At 31.6% G+C, this 25,509-nt stretch overlaps 1 protein-coding gene across 1 annotated transcript; it reads left to right on the plus strand.

The window, feature by feature from the left end:
* LOC107441863 (SPARC) lies at positions 1-24,799 on the plus strand. Its single transcript, XM_016055255.4, has 8 exons — positions 1-231; positions 12,625-12,723; positions 14,238-14,349; positions 15,036-15,151; positions 17,609-17,747; positions 19,653-19,863; positions 21,916-22,064; positions 24,532-24,799. Exons 2-8 carry the CDS (start codon positions 12,652-12,654, stop codon positions 24,576-24,578), a joined length of 846 nt encoding a protein of 281 aa, XP_015910741.1. The 5' UTR covers positions 1-231; positions 12,625-12,651; the 3' UTR covers positions 24,579-24,799.
* The last annotated feature ends 710 nt before the right edge of the window (positions 24,800-25,509 follow it).

A 25,509-nucleotide genomic window follows, 5' to 3' on the forward strand; every position in this document is an offset into this window, starting at 1 on the left:
GTCATAGGTCAAGTCAAAATGCTAGTAGAAGAAGAGGATTATGAAGAAGCGGGGGTTCATCAAAAATATGAAGGAGAAATTTTGGAGAAAAAAAGCAGCGATGGAAGTCCGAGGTCAGAGACGTAAACACGTGACACTCTGGAGCTTTTTGGATTGAAAGCGGCATTCTTTAATTAGAACAGTTCCTCTACTTCTGTGGTGGAGCACTCCATCTTTACATCGTCTGAGAAAGTGAGTATTGTTTTCATGTTTGGTAAACAGGGCGTAATTTGCTAACAACCACATGCAAATTTTAACGGAAAAATATTAAATTTAATTTAGTTAATGAAATGCTTAATTCAGGGTGGTAAACGCATTGTTTACTTACTGTTATAAGTTGTACTCTGCTGAATCCTTACAAAAAAATTTTATGTTTTTAATTATTTTTTTAAAGTTACAGAGAATTCCTTTATATGCAATATATATATNATCAATTATTTTCTTATCAAATGGTAACCAACTAAACAAATATTTTACTAACGAATAAATCAAAATATTCTTGTAATATATATATATATATATATATATATGATATTTGTAAGTGTGTTTATATATATATTAGCGACAATATATTAGTGGTTTGTAGGAATAAAAAGTTTAACAATTAAACTAATAAAATTATTGTAAGTTAATATATTTATGTTTATGAAAAATTAATATTTCGGAAATTAAATTGCAAGTCATTATTTTTGAATCAGCTTATTTAAAAAGCTTACAAAATATAAAAACATAACTTTAAGTGTTTTGAGGAAAGGGGCCACACAAAAAAAATTGTCCTGAAGCCCATAAAATCTGTGCCTGGCCTTGTCTTTACATTGAGACATTCAAAGTTTAGAGTAAAGAGAATGAGAAAAATATTAAGAGCAAACGGAGAAACTATTTTTTTTCGATTTGACAGATACAATACAAATAAAATGACCAAGGATCGTATTATTATATACGATCAAGAAAATTATTATTATTTTCTTTTATTAGAGATGTAATTGACCTACGACAGATTCAAGATGGGGACGTTATAAATAAAAAGATCGAAGATCGTATTATTATAAATAATCGAGGAAACTATTTTGGTTTGATTAGAGTTTTAATTGACCTACGACAGATATATTCAAGACAAGAACAATAAAAATAGAAAAAATCGAGATAGTAGTATAATAAACGATCGAGGAAACTATTTTAGTGTGATTAGAGATATAATTGACCTACGATTAACTCAAGATGGGAACAATACAAATCAAATGTTGCATTTCCGGTAAATTTTTTGATTGCGTATCGTTTTTGATACAAATTTTATGAAAGTTAAAAAAAAAATGAATAGCATGCTATAAGGTATCATACAATACAGATTCTGTTAAAATTCTTGCAGGTTAGAGCTTTGATCATGTCTTCAGAATTAAGGATAACTTTTTTAATTTTCAACGAAGCCATTAAAGTAATTGAATCACATATTAAACGAAATTCAATGTTGGTGAATATTTTTGATTTTGTGAAATCCCAAATCAGGGTTTTATTTGAAAAAGGTGAAGAGCTAATTTAAACAAAATAAAATGAACAACTAATGCTAGTATGAAATAGTTCACTTTATTCCAATTTTTAAATAATGTTAAAAATATCTCGATTTAAATTTTGTTGTTCTTAACATTAGAAATTTGTAAAAATTTTTAAAAAAATGCATTTAAAAACTTTTTTAATGAAACATTCTAAAATCTTGCTTTGAAGTAATATCACTAAAATGTCGTAACTGATGCCGCTTCTGGCCCACAAATCGACCCTAGCAACAATTTCACCTTGGCCCCAGTTAGGAAATATATGAACATGCACAAAGAGACCATTATTGGGATGTCTCGATTTTTAAATATTGGTCCTATATAGGGCCATTATCGGCTGAATAATGAATATAAAATATCGGGTGAATCTGACAATTCTATATAGGGCCTTTATTTTCTGTAAGATATCGGGTGAATAGGACAATTCTATATAGGGCCAGTATTGGTTGTAAAGTGGCTGTAAAATATCGGGTGAATCTGACAATTCTATATAAGGCCTTTATTGTCTGTAAGATATCGGGTGAATAGGACAATTCTATATAGGGCCAGTATTGGTTGTAAAGTGGCTGTAAAATATCGGGTGAATCTGACAATTCTATATAGGGCCTTTATTGTCTGTAAGATATCGGGTGAATAGGACAATTCTATATAGGGCCAGTATTGGTTGTAAAGTGGCTGTAAAATATCGGGTGAATCTGACAATTCTATATAGGGCCAAAATTAAAAAATAACTGTCCTTTGAACCCTTATTTAGCCAAGATTCGTACATATTGGTCCAATGAGGGTTTTGCTGCTGGGGGACTCATACGCAGACACTATATAAGAAAGACGAACCAGATATCAGTTGATTGTGAAAAATATTTAATTTATAAAGTAACTGTTAATTAAAAAAGTTTTATATTTACACTGTTTTTCAAAGATAAATAAAACACGACTGAATTTTTCTTAAAAACTTTTAGGCGTCTAATACATTTTTTAAAATTTATTATTTAAAATTAACTGTGCTTATTTCAATAAGTTCCTTAAAAATATTTATTGAAATTTAATGACATTAAACAGTTTTAAGATCAAATGATTAATTCAATTCAAAAAATATTTTATAATTTCCTTTATTTATAACTATAAAAATGTGTAAGAACGTATTTTAAGAATTTTATGTATGTTTTAGTATATATTTATTATAGTAAAAAAATAAATTATATTTCTTTTACTGCCTACATAGCAAATTTACTTTAATATAGCCACTTGCGACGACAAGTTAGTCTATCTCTATGAATACCCCTTTTTCTAAATCCTCTTTGGTCTTTGATATCATGACAATCGTGTTATAATCATAAATCGAAAATTCAAAAATAGTTTGGAAAACAATATAAACCAGCGTATTAGTGTTCAAATTATCTAAATTCAAATTGAAAATAATAAATAAGTATTCAAACTACAAATCATTTGATTTTGTTTATGATATAAATAAACGTGTTATTCAAAGCTAAGATTTGATTGAATAAATTTAATTTAGGGATTGAAATCCCAAATTAGATGGAACTTGAAGAATTTAGTCTAGTTACTGATAAGAATCAAATTATTCGAATCAACTTGACCTTAATTAAAATCAGTTAAAAAAAACACTTTTCAAATCAACTAATTACTTCAGTTTTTCATTCGATTTTTTTTAAGTTCTTATAGTATTCTATATCTTTGATTTCTACTTTTTATCTAACATATTAAAATTTGACCAGATTAATTTGTTTAGAACAATTTTTTATTGAGAAAAATAAATAACTCAAGCTGCTCTAAGTCTAATTAACTTCCGCTCCGTGACAAGGCCAGACATCCAAATCCCACGCAGAAATGTTGTCTTTAGCAGACTATGAAAGAAACACTGTATTCCAAAATGCTGAAAGAAACCAACAAAAAAAAAAGAGCTGATGAAAACGATGATGTGTGGGAAAAGATGGACTTCTCATTCCAGCAACTGTGACGTCACTTAAAAAAAGAAAAATGATAATAAACAGATGCGTCTGTTGTATACTTAAAATATATTTTTTCCCGCATAAACACAAGTGCATCGAGTAAAAATATCCACTATTTCTTTTGTTAAGGTTCTCGACCACAATTTAGAGCTTCATCAAGGAGAAAGAGTCTCGTGAAAAATATCCTGTATTTATTTTTATGTAAAATTTCTCTTCAAGTATTTAGGACTAGACCAAAAAGTGAACTTCATTTTAGATGTAGATCACGAAAGAAAAATTTTGATCAAACAAGCAGTTAATTCATTTCGTGTAAATTTTACCCATAAAAGAAATTATAATAAGTGTTTTGGCGCAAATCGCTTTCACATTTCTTTTTCTGTTTCTAGTGAACCATTACAGTTGGTATTCAGAGCAAAATTCTTTGTTTTATAGATCAAAATTTGTTTTCTTTGAGAGCCATTGAAAATTATTCAAAACCTACAAAAAAGTATGAGTACCAAAGATATATACTGTGACTTAGATTTTTTTTTTATATACACCGAAGAGCCATTACATTATGACCACCCTGCTAATAACATGTAGGACCACCTTTAGCCCTCAAAACTGCTAGCACCCGCCGTGGCATTGATTCCACAAGGTGCTGATAGGTAGTCTGAGGTATCTGGTACCAAGCGCTCATCAACTGGTTCTGCAATTCCCTCACATTGCGAGGAGGTAGCGTGGTAGCACGAATTTGGTTTTCCAAGTAGGACCACAAATGCTCTATTGGATTAATGTCAGTTGAATTTGGGGGCCAAGACATGAATTGAAAGTCACTGGAATGTTCCTCGAACCAATCCATGACGATTCGACCCTTATGACATGGTGCATTATCCTGTTGGTAAACACCATCCCCCGCAGGAAAAACTGTTGCCGTGAATGGGTGAACCTGGTCTGCAACTATGTTCATGTAGCTTACAGACGTCAGGGATTGTTCCATGAGGATTATGGGTCCAAATGTGCCCCCTGAAAACATTGTTCCTGGGCGAGAAACCATGAAAACCATTGTTATAGATGGAGGGTGGTCATAATGTAAAGGCTCTTCGGTGTACATAAATTAAAACAGCAGAACTTCCAAACGTTATTAAATGTAAACTTCACCTTCTTCAGCTAAAACCACACATTTTATTTTGCCATTACAGCCTTACCATAGTGTTTCCAGACACTCCGGAATCCCCTGTTACCGCATTGCTTAACGTTATAATAATAATAACATTATAACGTTATAATAAAGAACGTTATAATAATATATTCATTAAATAGTGAAATTTTGAAGGGAAATAAAGATGCTAGTCTATGAAGTTTATACATAGGGTGCTTATGAAACTTATAGTACACTGTTTAACATTATTTAACGTTTCACAACATTCGTACAGTGCGAAAAAATAAGAGAAACGGACCAAGTGACTCCTGAGAATCGAATCTTCACGTACTAGGCTAGGACTCAATCTTAATGCATCGAGGGGGTGACTTAAAATATGCTAATTGATTGGTGCAGAAGATAAAATATGAGTTACGAAATCAGACACAAAAACGTACTTCTCTGAATAGACATGTCTTTTTTTCCTCGAGGGATTCGGTTTTATTTGTCTCCCAAAATATAGGAGGTAGCCGCAATGTGGGAAATATGATTCCAATAGTTTGGTAAGGACAGCAGTCAAATGCTTGGTCCTCTTAATGTCAATTTATACTTTTTGCGTATACTTTTTAAGCGAATTGAAAAATTTCTGCACACAATTATAAAATTCATTTTTCTTAACATACAGAAAGAAGAGGTCTAATTCTATGCAAAAAATAATTTGTGATGATTATTTAATATTTTTATTATTTTAACTAATAACAGTAGAAAAAAAATTTAATTATAAGATATAGAATTTTTTACATCATTTGAAAAAAAAATTTATACAATAAAATACAAAATTTTAATGACATCAGTCGAATACTTCCTGAGAAATCGAATTTTAAAAATACGACTTTTTTAACCCCTCGAACCGTTGAGATTGAGTCCTATGAATCCTGAAAGTGAAGATTTGATCATTAAATCAAATTATTCAAAGTAGTTTTTTTTTTTCTTTTTTTAACGCGTGCACTGTATATACAACTTCAATTAGAGTAAACAACAATTTGTATATCAACAAAATGGGCCTACTCTTCAAAGTTATATTCCTGTCACACTGCAGTTCTATAATCCTATATATCAGATTAAAAAAAAATTCTAAAAGAAAATAGATCTCAAAATTTATCATTTTCCTCTACGTTAATATTACAAACCTATAAATAAACTTATGAGATGGTTCAATAAAAATTACGCTTTTCAGAAGAAAAAAATTAAGAATTCTCAACATATAAACTGATGACAGCACGGTAGATCAGATAGACTGTAAGACATACGTTTCGTCCAACTAAGACAAAAGATTCGATATACAGCAACATTCCAATATGCTAGTTTTGATTCAAAATAGAATCTAATTTTACTCCTTCCAGAAAGAAAATATTTTATTATATAATACATCTTAGATTCTCAACCTTTTTAACGTTGCCGCCCCCTTAAGGAGCAAAAAGCATTTCAACCACCCCCTTCGTGAAAATCTAGTTATTTAGAGTATGGGGACGGATGGAGGTGTGCTGAATTATAAGAAGCAACATCTTTAAGCAATCTTTTTACGCTTTAAATTTGTTTGTTTTTTTAAAAAAAATAATGTGTACATTAACTCTATAATTTTCTCATGGCAGGTAAACGCAGTCCGTTTGTTATGATCAAAATAAATACGTTTAAGGAAAAAAAATACAACAAAGAAACCTATGCTTAAAAAATGATTTATTCTTAATTAGATAAATAAAAAAACACCCAAAATTTTTTTAACAGTAAAAAGAAGTATCAACTAAACATTCAAGTAACTATGTTGGTGGGATGATTGTACTTAATGGTTCAGAACCAATTTCTTAACAGTCGGTTCAATACTTTTAGATGAAGACGCAAATACACTAGCTGCACAATTTCGAGTCGATTTCTTCTTATCGTGACAGAATCTGTAACAGCACTGAATCCACGTTCGACAAGTTAGGAGGAAGGAATGGCAATTAAAAAATTTTTAAAGGTAGTCTACAGTCCAGGATAGAGACAACTGACGTTACCTTTAAGCAAAAATTGTGTGAGACGATCACCATTTTAAAGTTTCATTAGTTAAAACTTCGACCAAATCTGAACCTCTGCTGTTTCAATATTCACAAAAGTGTTCAGAACCCATAAGCCCATTGAGGCACTTCTAGGGAACAAAACATCTTTAAAACGGTCAGAAAAGTCCATGTGCAAAGAGTCAAGGTGTTGAGAATATTCTTGTGCATCATCAGAGCGAATTTCTCCTGCTTGGCTGAACTCATTCCAACCAAAATTCTGCTTCCACAAAATGAGCTTTTTTAAGAAGGCAGAAATAACTGATTTTGTAGGGATCAAATTGAGCTCGTTGTCTTGAAGATGTAACTTATTACCCTTAAATTTTACAGATAAATCTGCCTAAGTCTTTCTTAAATTCCAGCAATCTGTCTCTCAGAGATACATCTCTGTTTCCGAAGAGTCGAAAAGATTCCAATGCCTATTGAGACAGAAGCTTTTGGAAAACCAGCGAATCTCGCTGTATAGTAGCAAGCGATTGAATTCTTTATTGTTATTCTTACACAGCTGTCTGAATAATCAATCGTAGAGAGCATTACTGTGAATTTTGTTCACAGCAGACATGGCATATTGCAATGATTTATGCGAACAGTCGCTGAGATTTTTTCCTACTAAATGCTATCTGTGAATCACGCAGTGAACAGCTAAAAATATCAGGTACCTATCTTTCCAAAAGGGCGATGTCGGCCCCCATTGCATGAGCCTATCAGTGGCAATCGACATAATATTCGCAAGAGGAATGTTTTTCTCTTTAAAATGGTCTTTGACAGTATTAAAAATAGATTTACCTTTGATATCTACAATCAAGCTTCTTGCAAAAAGCATATCTTGAATAATTTTTCCTATCTTTACAAACCGGACCTATGCCTACAGTAGACTCTACATTACCTGGCAAGGTTGATTCATCAACTTGAAGGGAAAATTCGTTGGATATCAAAAGTTTGCATAAAGAAATTTCAACGTCTTCAGCCATCTCAACATTTCGTCGCTGCACTGTATCGTTGCTTATGGGATATTTTTTTATCACAGTGGATGCAGCTGGATGGTGTAAAACTATTTCTAAACTGGCAGTATCAACTCTGACAACCGGCAGTATCAACTCTGCTCCGATGGTATGAGCTTTCCCAGATTTAGCAATAAGTTTTGATATATTATAAGAAGCTATCAAACTATCGTCGCATTTTTGTGATGAGGTTACTAGTAACCCTGAGACCGAAGATGCCTTCAGAAACATGGAAAAAGATATTCATGAAAAATGAAAAATCTTTATTTTGTTTCTCAGGATGCGTTTTTTTTTTTTTTTTTTCAAATGCTCCTGCTAACTGTAAGATTTCATTACCTCATTAGATAAAACTTAACACAAAGTAAACATATGGGTACAAAGTAAACACATGGATAGTTGAGAGTTCAACAATGATTGAACAAATCCCAACTTCAAGAACGTGGCACTGTATTGATGACACTTCTTTTTCTTAACCGACATTGTTGGTGGCAGCAAAATACAAAGCATAACAGAAAATCAAATATTTCTCAAAATTAATAAATAATTTATGATAAAAACTAATTCGAGCACGTACCAGGCCAAGTAAACTATGAGATCTAATCGAAACTGGAGAGAAAACCGTAAGGAAGATAACGAAAACCATCATAAGAAATACGGGTCAAATCAAAAATTCATACTGAAAGCGCATGCTCTTCAATTTCCACCAAATGACTTGAATGAGTCAGAGGCAAAAACTACTGACTCATGTGCTAAACTGTGTTGGCTCGAATCGGAGAATAGGAGTTGTTTAAGTTCGCTTTATTGATGTTACAAATGGTGTATCGGATAATCTTTATTTATTATATTAATTTAATCTTTTTTTCTTTAATATTAATTTTAGATTAATTTTATTTATTAAATAAATCTTAATTTAATAACTTTTTTTGTTTTAAAATTGAATTTAAATGACAAAACATGCTCATCGCCCCCCCTACAGTCCAAAACATATCCAACGCTCCCCTACCGCCCAAAACAAGTTCACCGCCCCTCAGCATACTCCCAACGCCCCCAGGGGGGCGATATCGCCCACGTTGAGAAACAATGTAATACATTTTCTAACTTACTAATTTGCATTAAAAAAGAAATGAGGGTATTTCTTAAGGTTACTTTGATTTTTTTTTAATGCTCGGTTTTGTTTCGTTTTATCCGAATTCATTGATTTAAATTCATTGAATCTGTAATGTTTTACCTACCAAAATCTCAAATAATATGAAATGGCACTTCAATTTGGAAAGTGAATACTTGAGAACAGAAGTTCCCAAAAATTGTCCCGCGGAACCCTTGGATTCAAAGGGAGGAATGAGTTTCATGAGTTGGACTTGTTCATGATATGCAAAAACCCATAATGCAACAGGAACATCATTCCTATTATGCTACAGGATTAATCCATCTCGGAATTCGTATGACAGAAATAGTAGTCTGTGTACGCTAAGAAAATGAGGTGAAGAACATAGGCTTAGCGTGAGGGCGGGTTCCCTTTTTGTTTTTGGAAAACTCATCGTTTATTTAAAGTGTTATGTATATATGCATGTTTATTTTTATATGTGTATATATTTCTACATAAATGTAAGCATAAAACTTAAAATAAACGAAGAGTTTAAAAGCAAAAACTGCCCCCCCCCCCATTCGCAACATTCTGGTGAAGAAAGTTGATTGCATATTGTTGAACAATCAATTTCCAGAACTATAAAATTCGAAAACCACTGCTTTACAGCATTTATGTCATCGGTGTTATTTCTATTTGAATCTAAATGTTCCTCCGCCGTAAGTAAAATTACACAAATTTTACGAGAATTACGATGAATGTTAAATACCATCCATTTAGAAGGAGAAAAAATAGAAGTGCAACTTGGAAAAAATAATCTCAATTTCAATCTGTTGTATTTAGAATGTTTTGATTTCGTCAAATTAAACTATTTTAGTTTAAATTGAATGAACGAAACTATGTACTCGAGTGTTATCATTTCTAGACAGTTCAAGGCCATGTTCGTAAACAAACATGGACGATAGGCTGTAGTAATTTTATTATCATTAAATCATCGTTTAAATAAATATTTAACAATAACGCGTGCAACTCAGATAAAGGAAATTGTCTTCATTTTCGATTAATTGCTGCTTCTTATTGACAAATGATCGTCTGCAAAGCATAATTATAAAATCCGTGATAAACGAAGTACTATACAGATAAGAGCTCGTAAAATAATAAAGAAACATTCTCGAACTCCAGTTTTGAGGTCTAATAGCGCAAAAGCAGGATTATGGTCCTCAAAAACCAATTTATTATCAACTGAGGCTGGGATATATTTTTAGTGGGCAATCGCGTCGGCAGAATAATATAAAATGGGGTGCAGCCCTCTAACAAACTATCACCCCATCCCCCCCAAAAAAATATTTAAAATATTCTGTTATTACATTTTGTTTTGTTATTACATTTCATGTGTCAATTTCTTCATTGTTAACAAGATATTTTAAAAAAATTACGAATTTCTTTTACTTGCAAATTTTGCCACGAGAAACTGTACTGATAGTGCTGCCATAGCTACTAACTTTGAAACACAAATAACTACAAACAGTAGTTTCGTATACTAACGTGTTTGTGCACGCTTAACATTGGTATTTATTGTGTTGATGAAGTTTTACAGTAGTGAGAAGTCAGTTTGTGTTATACACCTTTGTTAAACTAAATAACTAATAGAAAATATAATATTATTTATATTTTGTTAAATGAAATTTAAAAATATAGCTTAGATATCTGCCAAGTTTGTGCGTGTACATAAGAAAAGAATCAAAGATGATTCAGAATTCATTGAAAAAGTTATAAACAGATTTGGACAGCAAACAAGACGATTACAATTCTTGTTTGATTAAACAATTTTTTAATTGTTATGTATCACTAATTACTTAATTATTTGTTTTTGAATGAAAATATTTTTTATAAAAAAATTTAGAACAAAATTGTTTTTCTGTATCTTTTTAATTGTTTAAAAAAAAAAAAGCTAGGGAGGGTGCACCCCGCTGCCGGCGCCCTAGTTAGTGTGAGTAAGCTTGGAAAAAAAAGTTGTTGAAAAAAAAAATTCAAAATATCAAAATGAAGACAAATTATTGGAAGAGAACTTCTCCATTGCGTAATCCTAAGTCATCTTCTCATAATTTATTTTCATTTTGATGTTTCAAAAGTTTCTTTTCAGTATTTGAAACTTCGTGGCTTTCTCTAAGTTTGCCTGAACTTACTTTTTCTAAAGTTTTCATTTTAAATTAGTTATGTAGGAGAAAGAGAATTTGAGACGAAAAGTTTCTCTCGTAGTATGGCGTCCTCTTCATCTTCCCGCATCATGGCCCGACCAAATTCCGTTCCTAACGCTTTCGGCCTGGTTTACGGGTAGAGAAATGTCCGGACGTCGTTCCCAACATTGTGTCAGTTAAATAATTTGTAGTCCCTCCTTCGATTCGTATTGATCTCAATAGTGATTGGTTGGAGTTTGAAAATGTATATTAATTTGCACTATAAATTGTGAATTTTTTTTGTTAACTTTCGATTCTTATTGATCTCAATAGTGATTGGTTAGAGTTTGAAAATGTATATCAATTTGCACTATAAATTGCGAATTTTTTTTTATTAACTTTTGATTCGTATTGATCTCGATAGTGATTGGTGGAGTTTGAAAATGTATATTAATTTGCACTATAAATTGTGATTTTTTTTGTTAACTTTCGATTCTTATTGATCTCAATAGTGATTGGTTGGAGTTTGAAAATGTATATTAATTTGCACTATAAATTGTGAATTTTTTTTGTTAACTTTATTATTAATAACGATTCAAAAAGTATATATTAAAAGCAGTTATTGCTGAGAACCTTTATATATAAATGTACTTTTTACTCGTTTTTAAATATTTATTTTAATTGATGAGGGTTAGACAAATATACTGAACTACAGATTAATATCTGTCATATTATGTTTCTTTTTCGTTCAAAAATATCATTGTCACTTCATGTAAAAAGAAAAAAAGAAAAAAAACATTTATTTTTACTGTTAAGGCAGATAAATTGCAGTCGATTTCTTTTCTTTTTTTAAATCGTCATCGTTAGTCTTTTTTTGTTTTTTAACATAGGATATTTTTTTAAGGAGATGGGATTTTTATTTGTTTACTTTTTTATGATTTAAAAAATTGTTGGTGCGAAAACAAGTTCAGATTAGTGGATTTCAGAGATTTTGTAGATACCCGAGGCAAACCCCCCAATTAGTTGGCCTTGAAAAAAAAGGAGTGTAATAATGCAATATTTGCAAGGGCAAATAAAACTTATTAAATTTTAAATAATAATATTTATTCATGCAAAAATTAAATCCACATGCTGAATTCCTTCTTATGTAAATGCATGAGAAAATTAATGCTTTGTAAAAGTACCAACAAAAAATGTTTAGATTCTCTCAGATGTATAAAAAAAAATCTGCTTGAAAATCATCTTTATTTATTCACAAAATATTTCTTTTACGACAAGTAATTAATTGAATAAAAAATAAAATTTCTTAACAAAAATAATGTTAGTTTCAAAGTTCAACATACATTTAGAGTTTTGATGAACTGAGTAGTAGAATGGATACCCTGTTTGATTGAATTACTACCGTTGTTGCTTCCTTCGGCCCCTCTCATCCATATTCACGGTGGTCCATATTCACAAATTGTTTTTAAGAGCCAAAATATATTTTAAAAAAGGACTTTTTTTGTATTTATGTCCAGTTCCTGTACTAAATTGAAAATAATTTAACTTTTGCATCGATTTCACATATTACAGATTAATTTGAACTTTCTTTAGGTGAGATTGTTCCATTCAAGTTTAAACATGGAGCTACGAGGAATATTAATAGGATTAATACTTCTTTTTGCCGTAGCACAATCTAAGAAACTGCCACCAGTAAGTTTTCTTTTTGATAATTGAATTTGTTATAATAATTAATAGTTCATTTTTTATTCTACAATATTATTACTTTAATTATTTAAAATACCACATTTTACATTTAAATGTGCAAAAAATAAGAAAACTTTTTATTTATTTGTCAAAAAATAGGTCAAATGTACCATAAATAGAACTCAGAATATCACTTAGTTGATTTAATATCAAGTATATGAACATATATTTTGTTGCATATCTCCCAAAAATAGTGAAACAAATTTCTATTTCGATGGTTGGTCATATAAAGCTTAGTATAGATGAGGCTTGGGGTTCAAATTCGTCCTAAGACTTTCGCGCTGTTATCTTCGATTGATTTTTACGCCTGAACTTGAAAAACCGTGGCATCCAATATTATCATACTTATAGTATTGACAATATAACACGTTCCTTCAATTTAAATTTCTACGAAACAAACAACAAATGAATTCGGAAGACTACGCAAGCATGCTCACGATCTGTTAGAATTTATAAATAACAGAAAACGCTTAGGATTGGTAAAATTTTACGTGTAAATCTAAACACAAATCACAATAATAAAACTTCCTAGAATATTAAGTCTGCACACGTAAGCATAACATAAGTGATACTCCTCGTACATAAACAGAGGAATACGTAAGGAAGTTTTCTAAATTCCTTCCGGTTTTAGAAGCTTATTATTGTTAACATTAAGTCAATCATTCATTTGATACGTTTTACTGATCAACAAGTAAACATGACCAGCAATATTCAAAATCCTCGGGTGAAAACCGAAGAGTTAAAAATTTTATTTTTCACTTTAAAAAACCACAATGAATTTTTTGTTATTCCTTTTTTCTCTTATAAGTAGTGAAACGTTTTAATTTCGTTCTTTAAATAATAATCGATATATAATTAAATAAATAAATGACTTGGGGCAATGTAGTAAAAAGTGACACTTTAACCAAAGGCGATATTTTTATATCTAATTGTTCCCTAGTAGTGTTTAATTTATTTTTTAAGTAGTATTTAACCAGCTTCCATAATTTCCTCTGGAGAACTGCTCAATAAGCAGAAATATCTAATTTCATACATGAAATTCATGTATGAAATTAGATTACATAACTAATGCTCAGATTAAAGTAGATAATTAATTCTCTGCCTACACTTTGTTCTGAAGAATTTGAAATTATAGCCAGAAAACTGATAATTTTATTCTCTTATTTATCGTCTGCCGAAAAATAAATATTCGCTTTTTACAATCGATTGTATTTGATATATCAAAGCAGGTGATATTCATCGATACACTTTTAACTTGAATTAGCAAAGTCTCGTACTTGCATCTAAATGTGTATGGCAACATTTTAGCAAGCATTCGTGCCCAAATATAAGCATGTGCTTAAACTTAAGATCGGTTTCTGAATATGGTTTATTATTATGCTACCTTTTGCCCATCAATTATACTCTAGTATAAATTATTGTTTTATGTGTAGAGCCAATCTTTATTGTTTTATGTGCAGAGCCAATCTAGCGAAGAAAGGGACCAACTAGATCTTATAGCTGAGGATGAAATCTCCAATGAAGTAGACGAAGATAGTAAAGAAAATGAAGTTGGAGGTGGCTACACTCCAGGTACTTGCGAAATACTGTATAAACAGCTTAGAGCAAGTTTAATTATTTTTATTTTTTTTAAATTATCCCGTCCATTAGTTGTGCTACAATCTCCATATTTTTAAATGCTTAAAAAGAAAAATATTTAGTATTCTTAAAACAGTGCAAATACAGCTGAAAGAAGAACCTATTTTGAGTATAAATATTTCCAAGCACTCAACGGTCTTAAGGAAAATCTTCTACTTTAACTCGAATACGTTGATATTTGCTGCCAAAGTTCACGTTTCTTCATTAAAAACAATGCTATATTGGTTTTTTTTCGCTATTTGAAAGTGCAATCATTGGTTTCAACTAATTTGGTAAATAATATACAAAACATGCTTTGGAAAAATGCAAATAATTTATCTCTAAAATAGGGTAGGGGGGAATCAATACTTGTGTAAAAAAAAATTATTTTTATATATAAATTTAGAAATATTTATATAAAAATATATATATAAATTCCATTTCATAAATGAGCATGTAATGAAGAATACAATTGAGTAGAATGAAGATTTCGATTACTTTCTTTTTGGGATTGTAATTACATCGATAATAAATGTTTTGAAGCATTCATTACGCTTTTAAATAGATAGTTCTTTTTAGAATTATTTTTAACCAATCAGAAAAAATTTTTTAATTTCTTTTTATTTCACATTTTATTTAAGATCCCTGTCTTAAAGTTCATTGTGGACCTGGAAGAGTTTGTGAAGTAAATGACAAAGGTAAAGGACAATGTGTGTGCTTGTCACAATGTCCTGAAGAAACAGATGACAGAAGAAAAGTAAGTTATCCGAACCACAAAATTATTTTAAATTATTTGATACTATCTGATTCTTTTGGAACTATGAAACTGTTTAAAATAAAACTAGTCGCATCTATAAAACTGTTAAAAAAGATTTTTTTTTAATTTCGCAACCACAGAACAGTTATGAATAAAAATACTACTTAATTCTCTCACAATCACAGAACTTATTCAAACAAATATTATGCGTGATTCTCTCTAAATCTCAAAATAATAACAAATAAAAATACTACTTGATTCTCTCGCAACCACAGAACTTATTAAAACAAGTATGCGTGATTCTCTCGAAATCTCAAAAGAATTGCAAATAAAAATACTACTTGATTCGCTCGCAACCACAGAAGTTATTCAAACAAGGATGCTTGGCTCTCTCGAAACCTCAAAATTGTTTGAAATAGAAACAATTTAAAATATAACTACATGAAGTAACTATTTCAAATGCAACTACTTGAGTAGCTCACATCCACAAAACAGTTGCAAATAAAAATATTACTTGATTCTCCCACAACCTCAAAACCTATTCAAACAAGGATACGTGATTCTCTCGAAACCTCAAAATTATTTGAAATAGCCTCATGACCATAAAATAATAACCTTAATGTTATTTAAAAAGAAAAAAAAACTTTCTTACATTTACAAAACGTTAACAAGAAACCTAGGTATATATACATATATCTTAAGAAATGTTACATTTTGTTAGTAATGATCGATAACATTTTCGGTAATTGTATATTAACAAGTTATCGCTTACAAAAGTTATTGCTTAAATAGTTCATTGTGTAATCACCATGACTTCATCATACATTTCCAAACTCTACTATCATAATCACATTCGTCAGGCAATTCTAATGATTAATATAAAATTAGAACATTCTTAAACAACCTTGTATTTCGCAAGAGTAAAAATAAATATGAACCGTAAGATAAAAAAAAAGTTTCTTTTTACTTGCTTACTCTTTTACTAGGTAGACTATGCTCTTAATTTGAATCAAATTATGAGAATTATATTTAAAAATTTCTTGTGTGTCTGAAATTCTTTATCAACTGGTCAGAAAATATACACTGAGTGGCCAAATTATTATGACCACCTCAGAGTTTTATGCAAATGAGTTATTGCGTCACAGCGCTGCCGCTAGAGGGCAAGATAACCATAACACGGGAATGCTGGACAAGTGAGTCATCAGTTATACTGTGTTGCTTGCTCAGATATGGAAAAGAAAAGTGATGCAGCAGTTGTTAATGTGTACAAAGAATGGACAATCAAGCAAAAAATTGGGTCTCAACGTCAGACTTGCGGTCGTCACAGGGTACTGAATGCTCGATCAGACAGAAGGCTGGCCAGGGTTGTGCAGCGCAACAGGATAGCAACAGTGTGACAAATTGCAAGTGATCTTAATCAAGGAGCAACTGTGAACGGACTGTTCGACGCACATTGCGCCGTATAGGGTATGGAAGCAGACGACCTGTTCGTAAGTCTCTACTGTCTGTTTTAAATAAGCGCAGACGTCTCCAATTTGCAAAGGAGCACAAACATGGACAGTAGATGACTGGAAGTGGGTCATGTGGTTCGATGAATCATGATTTCAAATGCATCGCGCAGATGACAGGATGAGAATATGGAGAAAACAGCACGAAAGCATGGACCCCAACTGCATTGCCACGACACTTCAAGCTGGTGTTGGCAACGTTATGGTATGGGGAATGTTCTCTTGGTATTGTATGGATCCTTTAATTCCTGTACCACAACGCCTTAATGCCCAAGGGTATTTAAGTATCATCGCAGATCAAGTACATCCGTTTATGTCAATGGTGTACTCTGGCGGGGATGGATACTTCCAGCAGGATAACGCTCCTTGTCATAAAGCTGGCATTGTCCTCAGATAGTTCGAAGAGCATGACGGAGAATTTAACTTGCTTCGTTGGCCAGCACAATCCCCAGATCTCAATCCAATTGAGAATTTGTGGGATGAAATTGAATGGGCGCTCAGACAGATGGATCCAGTACCATCAAATTTGCAGGAATTGACAAGTGAAGCTCAGCGAGCATGGTCTGGCATACCTTCTACCACATACCAACATCTCATAGAATCCATGCTCAGACGAATTAAGGCAATAATACGCGCAAAAGGTGGCCCAACAGCGTACTGAAGGAGTGGTCATAATAATTTGGCCACTCAGTGTACATGATAAATACATATATTTTTCATTGCAATTTTTTATAATGTAATAGAATAGGATATTTTTCTGGCAATATCAGTCCGTCTAAAATTTTATATATTTTTTACTACAGATTGAGTTTGAGTTAAATGAGATTATTGACGCATTACAATCCAAATAATCTTTTTTTAATATACTTTTAATCACCAATTCAATAACTTAAATTAATTGTTTTACGAAATATATATGTTTTTATCAATATATATATTTACAAAATAGGTTTGTTCTAATCACAATGAAACATGGAGCAGCGATTGTGAAATCTACCGAATGAGATGTTTCTGCAGCGAAGATAAAGCGGAATGCAAAACTAAGAAATATAAGCACGTTCACGTTGATTACTACGGCGAGTGCCGAGGTTAGTATCTGAACACGTTGGTGGAGAAATAATAATTTTCTCTCTCGAGTAAGATGACCAAATTTATTCACCTTATTCCTGACAGTGGTATTAGCAGATGGCAGTACAATAAGAGGATAACTTCCTTTAAATTTTACGAATGCATTGATTTACACTAGAGCTCCTGAATTAAATTATAAGGATATATATAATATCCACTATAGAGGAGCCTTATTAATTTTTACTAATCTGAGCTGCTAGATGTTAAGAAAAAAAACTGCATGACTTCCTGTTTTTTTTTTTTTTTTTTTTTTTTAAGGTTTTTTTTTTAAGGTAAGAGTCCTCGAAAAATTTCATGATTTATGGAATATATTGATTTATATGTGCAACAATTTTTAAATTGATTTTTTTTTAAATTGATAACTAATATTAGGTGCAGAACCATTTTCATCAAAGTTAATTTCATTGCTAGGCAAGTTTGAAACATCATACAATATTCTAAAATTCTTTTATTCTTTGCTGAATTTTTAAACAAGTATGTCGTTTTCATCTTTTAATTTTAGTATGGTGTTTTTTAATGTTTTGTTTTCGTATTTCGTTTGCATTTTCTGTGAAACAATATTATCTTGTTTAAAAAATGAAAATAAAAAAACATGCACATTTCTGATTTTTTGATATTTTACTGCAAATAAAAAAAATATACTATATGTTTTCAGATAAACTTGGGGACAAAAGTTAAAATTTGAGAACATTTTCTGCCCTTAGAAAGATTAAAATTTTTTAAGGACAATCAATGAAATTTGAGGACGTCTAATCATGGTCACCTTACTCTTGAGAAGAATCAAGTTTTTAATTTTATTGTTTTACACAATTAAATACTGAAATACAAAGGATTTATTATATTTATGTTTCATTACTAGTTAATAAGCCTTAGTTTGGATTATAAAATTTTTGTCAATATATTACAGATAAAGAGTTATCTTTACCGATGCAGCATTACGAACGAAGTATATCCACTCACATAATGTAGTACAAAAGCGCTACGATTGGAGATTTTCGCACTCCTAACCTAAACCAAACTGAAAGCATTATGAACGGAGTAGATCTGATAGCTAATAGTTTATAAAAACAATTACCATTGAATAAAAACGTTAGTGTCTATTTTGGCAAAGGGAACACTTTTAGTTAATTTTCAAAATAAAAATTAAGAGAATTTTATGAACTTTATCTACGTGGTCAAACAATAATTCTGGAGAAGTACTGTGGGTTGGAATCTAAACTAACTACCAAACTTAGTTCATAGAAAAGGTCTTCAACATCTTATACCATGACAACGTGTCACTCAACATGCAGCAGCAAAAACTTAAAGTGGGAATTCCTCCAACACTTTATACATTCAAGTTTTTATCTGTTCTGTTTTCTGCTAAATAATTTGAAAAGCAGGATGAAATCTCTTATGCTGATAGAATATCTATATTATGATTATAGAATATATTGATTCTTAAACAAACTATATATATAAAATTATATTAGGAGATATCTTGACTTTAATCAACGTTATTTTTTAACAGTGCAATACTTTCTTTCTTTCTATTTTAATTTCCTATTAATGAATAGCAATTCATTTTAAAAGCATCGTTTTGTGGGTTCGCTATGCTACGGCAGAAAATAATACTTGCTATAGCAAGGAGAGGATAAAAGTGAGAAAGACATAAATAACGCAAATCTATGACTGGGAAAATAAGTGAATGGCATATTAGTGAATCAGCTAATAGGCGGGACTGTGAATCAGAATATCATGGAATCTACAAATCGGTTGGCGAATCTATATACTAATAAAAAATATATAGTAATTTAAATTTATGGTATAGGAGTTGAACGTATTTTACTCTTTTAACTTTAGATCTTTTCTTTCAATATATATAGAAATTCCCAGATGTAGTGATGAGGAGATGGAAGATTTTCCCAGGAGAATGAGGGAGTGGCTCTTCAACATCATGCAAGATTTAGCCAACAGGCAAGAACTGGACGATCCTTATCTTCAATTGGAAAAAGAAGCAGAGAAAGATTTAGCCAAAAGATGGGCCAACGCTGTTGTTTGGAAGTTCTGCGATCTGGATTCACACCCATTCGACCGGTAAAAACTTACACGAATTAAAACTTTTTATTTGAAACGGTGGGAAGACGTTCTTCCACGACTCGCAAATTTTCAATTGTTTTATTATTTAAAATTTCTTACAAAAGGAAATGTAAAAATTTCTCTTATCTTGCTTAGATGTAATCAAACAATTGTAACGATTCAAATATCTACATTTTATAACCGTCGTTGAACAGCCGACCCAATTTTTGAGTTTACAACTACTAATGTTCAACCCCGCAGCCTTGTAATTTAGAACACCATCTAGAAGACAAGGGAATTATTCTGGGTCAAGTATTGGGAAAAATCTGCCTTTATGGAGGACTTTTTGATGGAACTAACCTGCATTTGCGTTACATGGAGTGGAAGACTTCCCACGGTTAGCCCGACTGCAAGGGGACTTTAATCCATGATCCGTCTACCATTAGGGATATTTTACATCAGCAATGTGGTTGGTGCGAGCCGGGTGCAGAATTCGAACCCTGTTCACGTCATTGGAAGGCGAACGCTCTATCCCCCGAGCCGTGTGCTCATCAAATCTGTCTATTCCCTGGGCTCATCAAGTATCTATAAGCATTTTTTTTTCTGAAAAACTTTCACAAGTTTTCGTAAATCAGAATTTCGAATTTGTCGCTAAATCAGCAATAAAATTCAAAATCCGCTGAAGAACGGAATCATTTTCTTATAAGCAATTGCATATAAGTCTAGGTGAGAAATTATTAAAAGACTAAATTTTTTTCATTAAATATTACTCCTAATAATTACTACGGCAGTAAATGATACTTGCTGTAAGGAAAGGATAAAAGGTAGAAAGACCAAAATAACGCATATCTATGATTAGGAAAATAAGTGAATGACATATAGTAATGATTGGAAATGGGAATAGTTAATAAAAATAAGTAAATCAGCTTCATTTTAATACTTAAAAATTTTCATCGCATTCTGGTCACGGAAAGATTATAATAATTATTGAAAGACGATTTTTAAGCAGATGTTTTTCTACAAATGGGAATGTAAACAATTCGGAATTTATCGTAAATATTTATCATAGATAGTAAAGGTATGAATCTGTATGTCGTAAATGTGAAAAAAATATTTAAAGCACTTTAGAATATCGCCAAGGCGGTGCATAGAAGTATGTTTTTTGGAGATCGTTATCATTATCACAATATTTAAGAACATCAAGATAAGTTATAATCAAAATTCAAACAAAGATAGGGTATACGAAAACCACCTAAATAAAGCACATATAAAGAAAAAAATTGGATATACCTTACTTTTGATTCTATATAAACCTCCAAAGGATCTTTCGAGGAACGTTGTTTATAGAATCGAACTAAACGTCTGTTGCGCTTTTATTTTTACTTTATTCATGTTGTTATGCTTTATTCGTACTTTATTATATTAAAAAGAGCCGGGATAGCCTGGTCGGTAGGGCACTGGGCCCATGCCCGAGAGTTCGAACCACGTCGGTCGGCGTGTAAAGTGACTGATGCACGTTAAATCTGTCGAGTCGCATAAGTCCTCCATGTTCCCATAACAAATCAATACCTCTGGGAGTACTGGATTGAAGATCGATCGTTCTCTGATTTAGGTCAAAATTACAATCTGTGGATGAATGAAGGGATGTATGAATGGGTCCGCCCTATAAACGGGTGCGACGTATGGTGTGACAGAAGTCAAATTCTTGGCCATAGATGGCGCCACTAGAAAACAAGAGCAATCGCACCCCCTGCCTAAATAGGCATACGTCAACAACAACAACATTATATTAAAATACAATCAAGGCCTTAAAAAGCGGTTATTCGAAAGCAATTTTGTTTTAAAAAATAAAAAAATAAAATAAAAGCCGAACAACTGATACTTTTCACTATTAGTCAATAAAGATCAATGATATTAATAATAGTGAGATCAATGATAAATATTATTATTGATAAGATTGTGCTTATCAAGCGTGAATAAGATCAATAAAATTTCCACAAATTGTAAATCTACAGAATCATATGAGATTTAAAAATATGAGTTAGTGTAATAAATTTATCTTCTACATAGATCTGTGTCAAGGCACGAATTATTTCCAATCCGAGCTCCTCTACTGGCCATGGAACACTGCATAGCACCCTTCTTGGACAAATGCGACGCTGATGACGATCATCGCATCTCTTTGAAAGAGTGGGGACTCTGCTTGGGATTACAGGAAAGTAAGTTCAGCCGACTTGTTAAACAAAATCATAATTATACATTATCTCCAGTTAATTATTTAAAATTAAACAGTTCCTTTGTGCGAAACTTCGTCGATTTCATATGAAGGACAAAGATTCTAACAAGAAATCAGTTCCTTTGGGCGAAACCTCGTCGATTTCATATGAAGAAACTATAATTTTTACATAAAAAAAGCTTTATTTGAGCGAAACTTCGGCAATTCCGCATGAAGGACAAAGATTCTAACAAGAAATCAGTTCCTTTGGGCGAAACTTCGTGGACTTCATATGAAGAAACAATAATTCTTACATAAAAAAAGTTTTATTTGAGCGAAACTTCGGCAATTCCGCATGAAGGACAAAGATTCTAACAAGAAATCAGTTCCTTTGGGCGAAACTTCGTCGACTTCATATGAAGAAACAATAATTTTTACGTAAAAAAGTTTTTTTTTTTTGGGGGGGGGGTGAAACTACGTTAATTTCGCATGAAGAGATAGAATATTCATAACTTCATATATATCTATGGTTTACAAATATTAATACAGAATGCATTTCAGTCAAAACAATTGCTTGCAACCTTATTAAAAAGAATAGGGGTGGAAAATGTGCTGACAACCCACTTCAGTTTTGAATTTAGTATGAAAATTTTCATGTTATATCCACCTCCAAGCCAGTTATGGGGTATTTAGTTTTTAATAAACAGATGTGGTTCACTCGCGTTAATGTAACCACAACCCACTTTCGAAATCAACGGAAAATATTCAATCACAGGCAGGTGATAACACATAACAGTAGGGCGTATACGAAGGGCGTCCGAGCGAATCGGAAAACATTGCAATTGTTACCGTAATGCAAAAAACGGGGCGATTTATCCAACTTCCAAAAGGGCATGATCTTTAGCTTTCGGGCCAAGAGTTTAAAATTTCCCTAAACGGTTTGTTTTATAAACTGTTCGCATGCCACCATGGCAAAAAATATACCGAGAGTGGCAAAATGATACTATCCCAAATCAGCAACGTGGCAAATAAGGTGAATCTCATAGATAACAGGGGTGAACGACGATTGCGGAGATGTGGTCGGGCGAATAGACGCGCAACCGTTGAGAAACTTGACCAAAGTGCTACTAACAGTTTCTCATCAACGACGATTCAGCTAACGTTGCTGCTTATAAGCAAGGCTCTGTAGTAGACGCCTGGTTAATGCACATTTGCAAACTGTTATTCATATTGGAAACGAAGGCTGGAATTTGCACGTCAGTACTGCAACTGGACGTCCAATAAGTGACGACAGTAAGTGATTTTACTGATGAATCACGTTTTATGCTCCATCTGACAGATGGACGTTGGCGTGTACGACATGAAATGTCTGAAAGCAATCAATTTGCTACAATTGCTGGAATTATCCAAGCTGGAGGAGTGCACTCATTATTGTAGAAGACAGGATGGATCAACCTAAGTACGTATCTGTCCTTTAGAACAATGCTCGCCCCTACATGCGAATTGTTTTTCCTCAGGATGATTTCTACCAGTAGGGCATTGCGACATGTCATACAACTCGCAATGTACGTGGATGTTCCAAAAATCACCAGGATAAGTTTACCGTACTCCTCTGGCCACAAAACTCTCCAGGCTTAAATCTAACAGATAATCAATTAAACCACCTTAATCTGATTGTATAGGAATGTACTACGATACTTTTCCTTTTCTTCATATTTTCCGTTTTTAATAAATAAAAATATTTTTAAAATTCCCATGATGCTTTCTTTTTTAAGTATGTTTAATGTAGTTTTCAGTTCCATATAGTTTCCCAACTTAAAAGATTTTAATCTATATGAAAATCAAGACAGAAACTAACGTACTTCCTTCTTCTATGATTCTCCAGACGCTAATGGTGAAAGCATGCGAAGTGTTGTCACAGATAGAGAGTTCTGTTCTACGCCACCTGTAGCCCATTTCAATCGCCAATTGAAACATTCAAGTTATTTCATAGCTATAACAAACAGAAAGTAAAATCCTAGTGTTATAAAAAACAGAGTGACTTTCCAATCCTTGTGTTTCTTGCCGCGTGAATGCACCCTATAAGCTCATACTCCTCTCTGTACCGTGGATTATTAATCTCTGTGGGAGGATTACTAATATCACCGCCATATCTATTAGCTATTTTACTTTAGAAATTATTTTACTTTTGCTCATTTTTAATACATTTGAGTCTTTCATAATGTTCCCTTATTTCTAAAATATGTTATAGTTTTAGAACTAATTACAGTTATATTTCCAAAAGTACAAATAAATCTATTTTCCAAAACAGTTATTAAGAAATTGTAAACATCTTTAAAATAGCATAAAAATATTTTTCGAGCACACCTTTCTTTCAAATAACTGTCATTGATTTGAAATACAACAGTTTAATATTTAAACTGTCTTATTTTCCAAAAATCAAAATTAAGAAATATATTTGATTATTTCAGATGAAATTGAAGACAAATGTGCAGAAATAAGAGATAACAATGAGTAATGATGAAATTAAACAAATTGCTTATGTGCAATGTACTCACTGCCTGAACGTTGATTCTCGGTGCTATATTGTAAAGTGGAGTTTCTGTGAATCATGTGCCAAATTAATGTCTGTTGTGCCTTTGCAAATTTGTCTAATTTATCTTTTTATACAAATTGTACTATCAATGTTTTGTCATTTCAAATTTTAACACTGTGGATTACTAAATGTTTATTTCCTATTGTCTGATATATCCATTTGCAATACAAAAATATAACACAAATTTAATGAATCTAACTGGTTTTTAAGTTTTTCACATTGCATAAGAAGCAATTCAATAAATAGAGCTATTCTAGAGCAAATAAATCATACACTAGTGTATTAATAAAATATATAAGCTAAAGTCAGACTTATATAAGGTTAAAACTATAGTTATATTATTAATAATTAGATAAATTAAAAAAGCATAATAATTTTAAGCTTATTGTTAATTTTGTCAAAAATCCCCAAACTTCAAGTTGGAATGAGAAAAAAGACCTAAAATTAAGAAATATTGGTAACCATAATTGACCATTTTCAACCATATAATAGATACCAAGATTTATAGTTCAATTCACTTTTAACCAAGGTGAGATTTATACTATGAGATAATGGGGAAATTTCTAGAAGTAGAAAAACTCAAGATTTATAGTTCAATTATCTAATACTGAATTTTTATTAAATTAAATATAATTTCAATACATCAATAAAAGATTTTTTAAAAAAATATGCGGAATTATTTATTAAGAGGACAGCCCTTTTCAAAGTACTCAATAAAGCTTAAAACAATTGCATCAGTATAAATGGCCCGTATAGATGATAATTAATTTTGTTATAATCCCAACAAAGGAACATAATTATCTACTAAATTCTGATATCTTTCATCACAGAGCTCCCATAAATAGTTAATGAT

Source organism: Parasteatoda tepidariorum, chromosome 10 (assembly GCF_043381705.1).
Source record: "Parasteatoda tepidariorum isolate YZ-2023 chromosome 10, CAS_Ptep_4.0, whole genome shotgun sequence".
Taxonomy (NCBI): domain Eukaryota; kingdom Metazoa; phylum Arthropoda; class Arachnida; order Araneae; family Theridiidae; genus Parasteatoda; species Parasteatoda tepidariorum.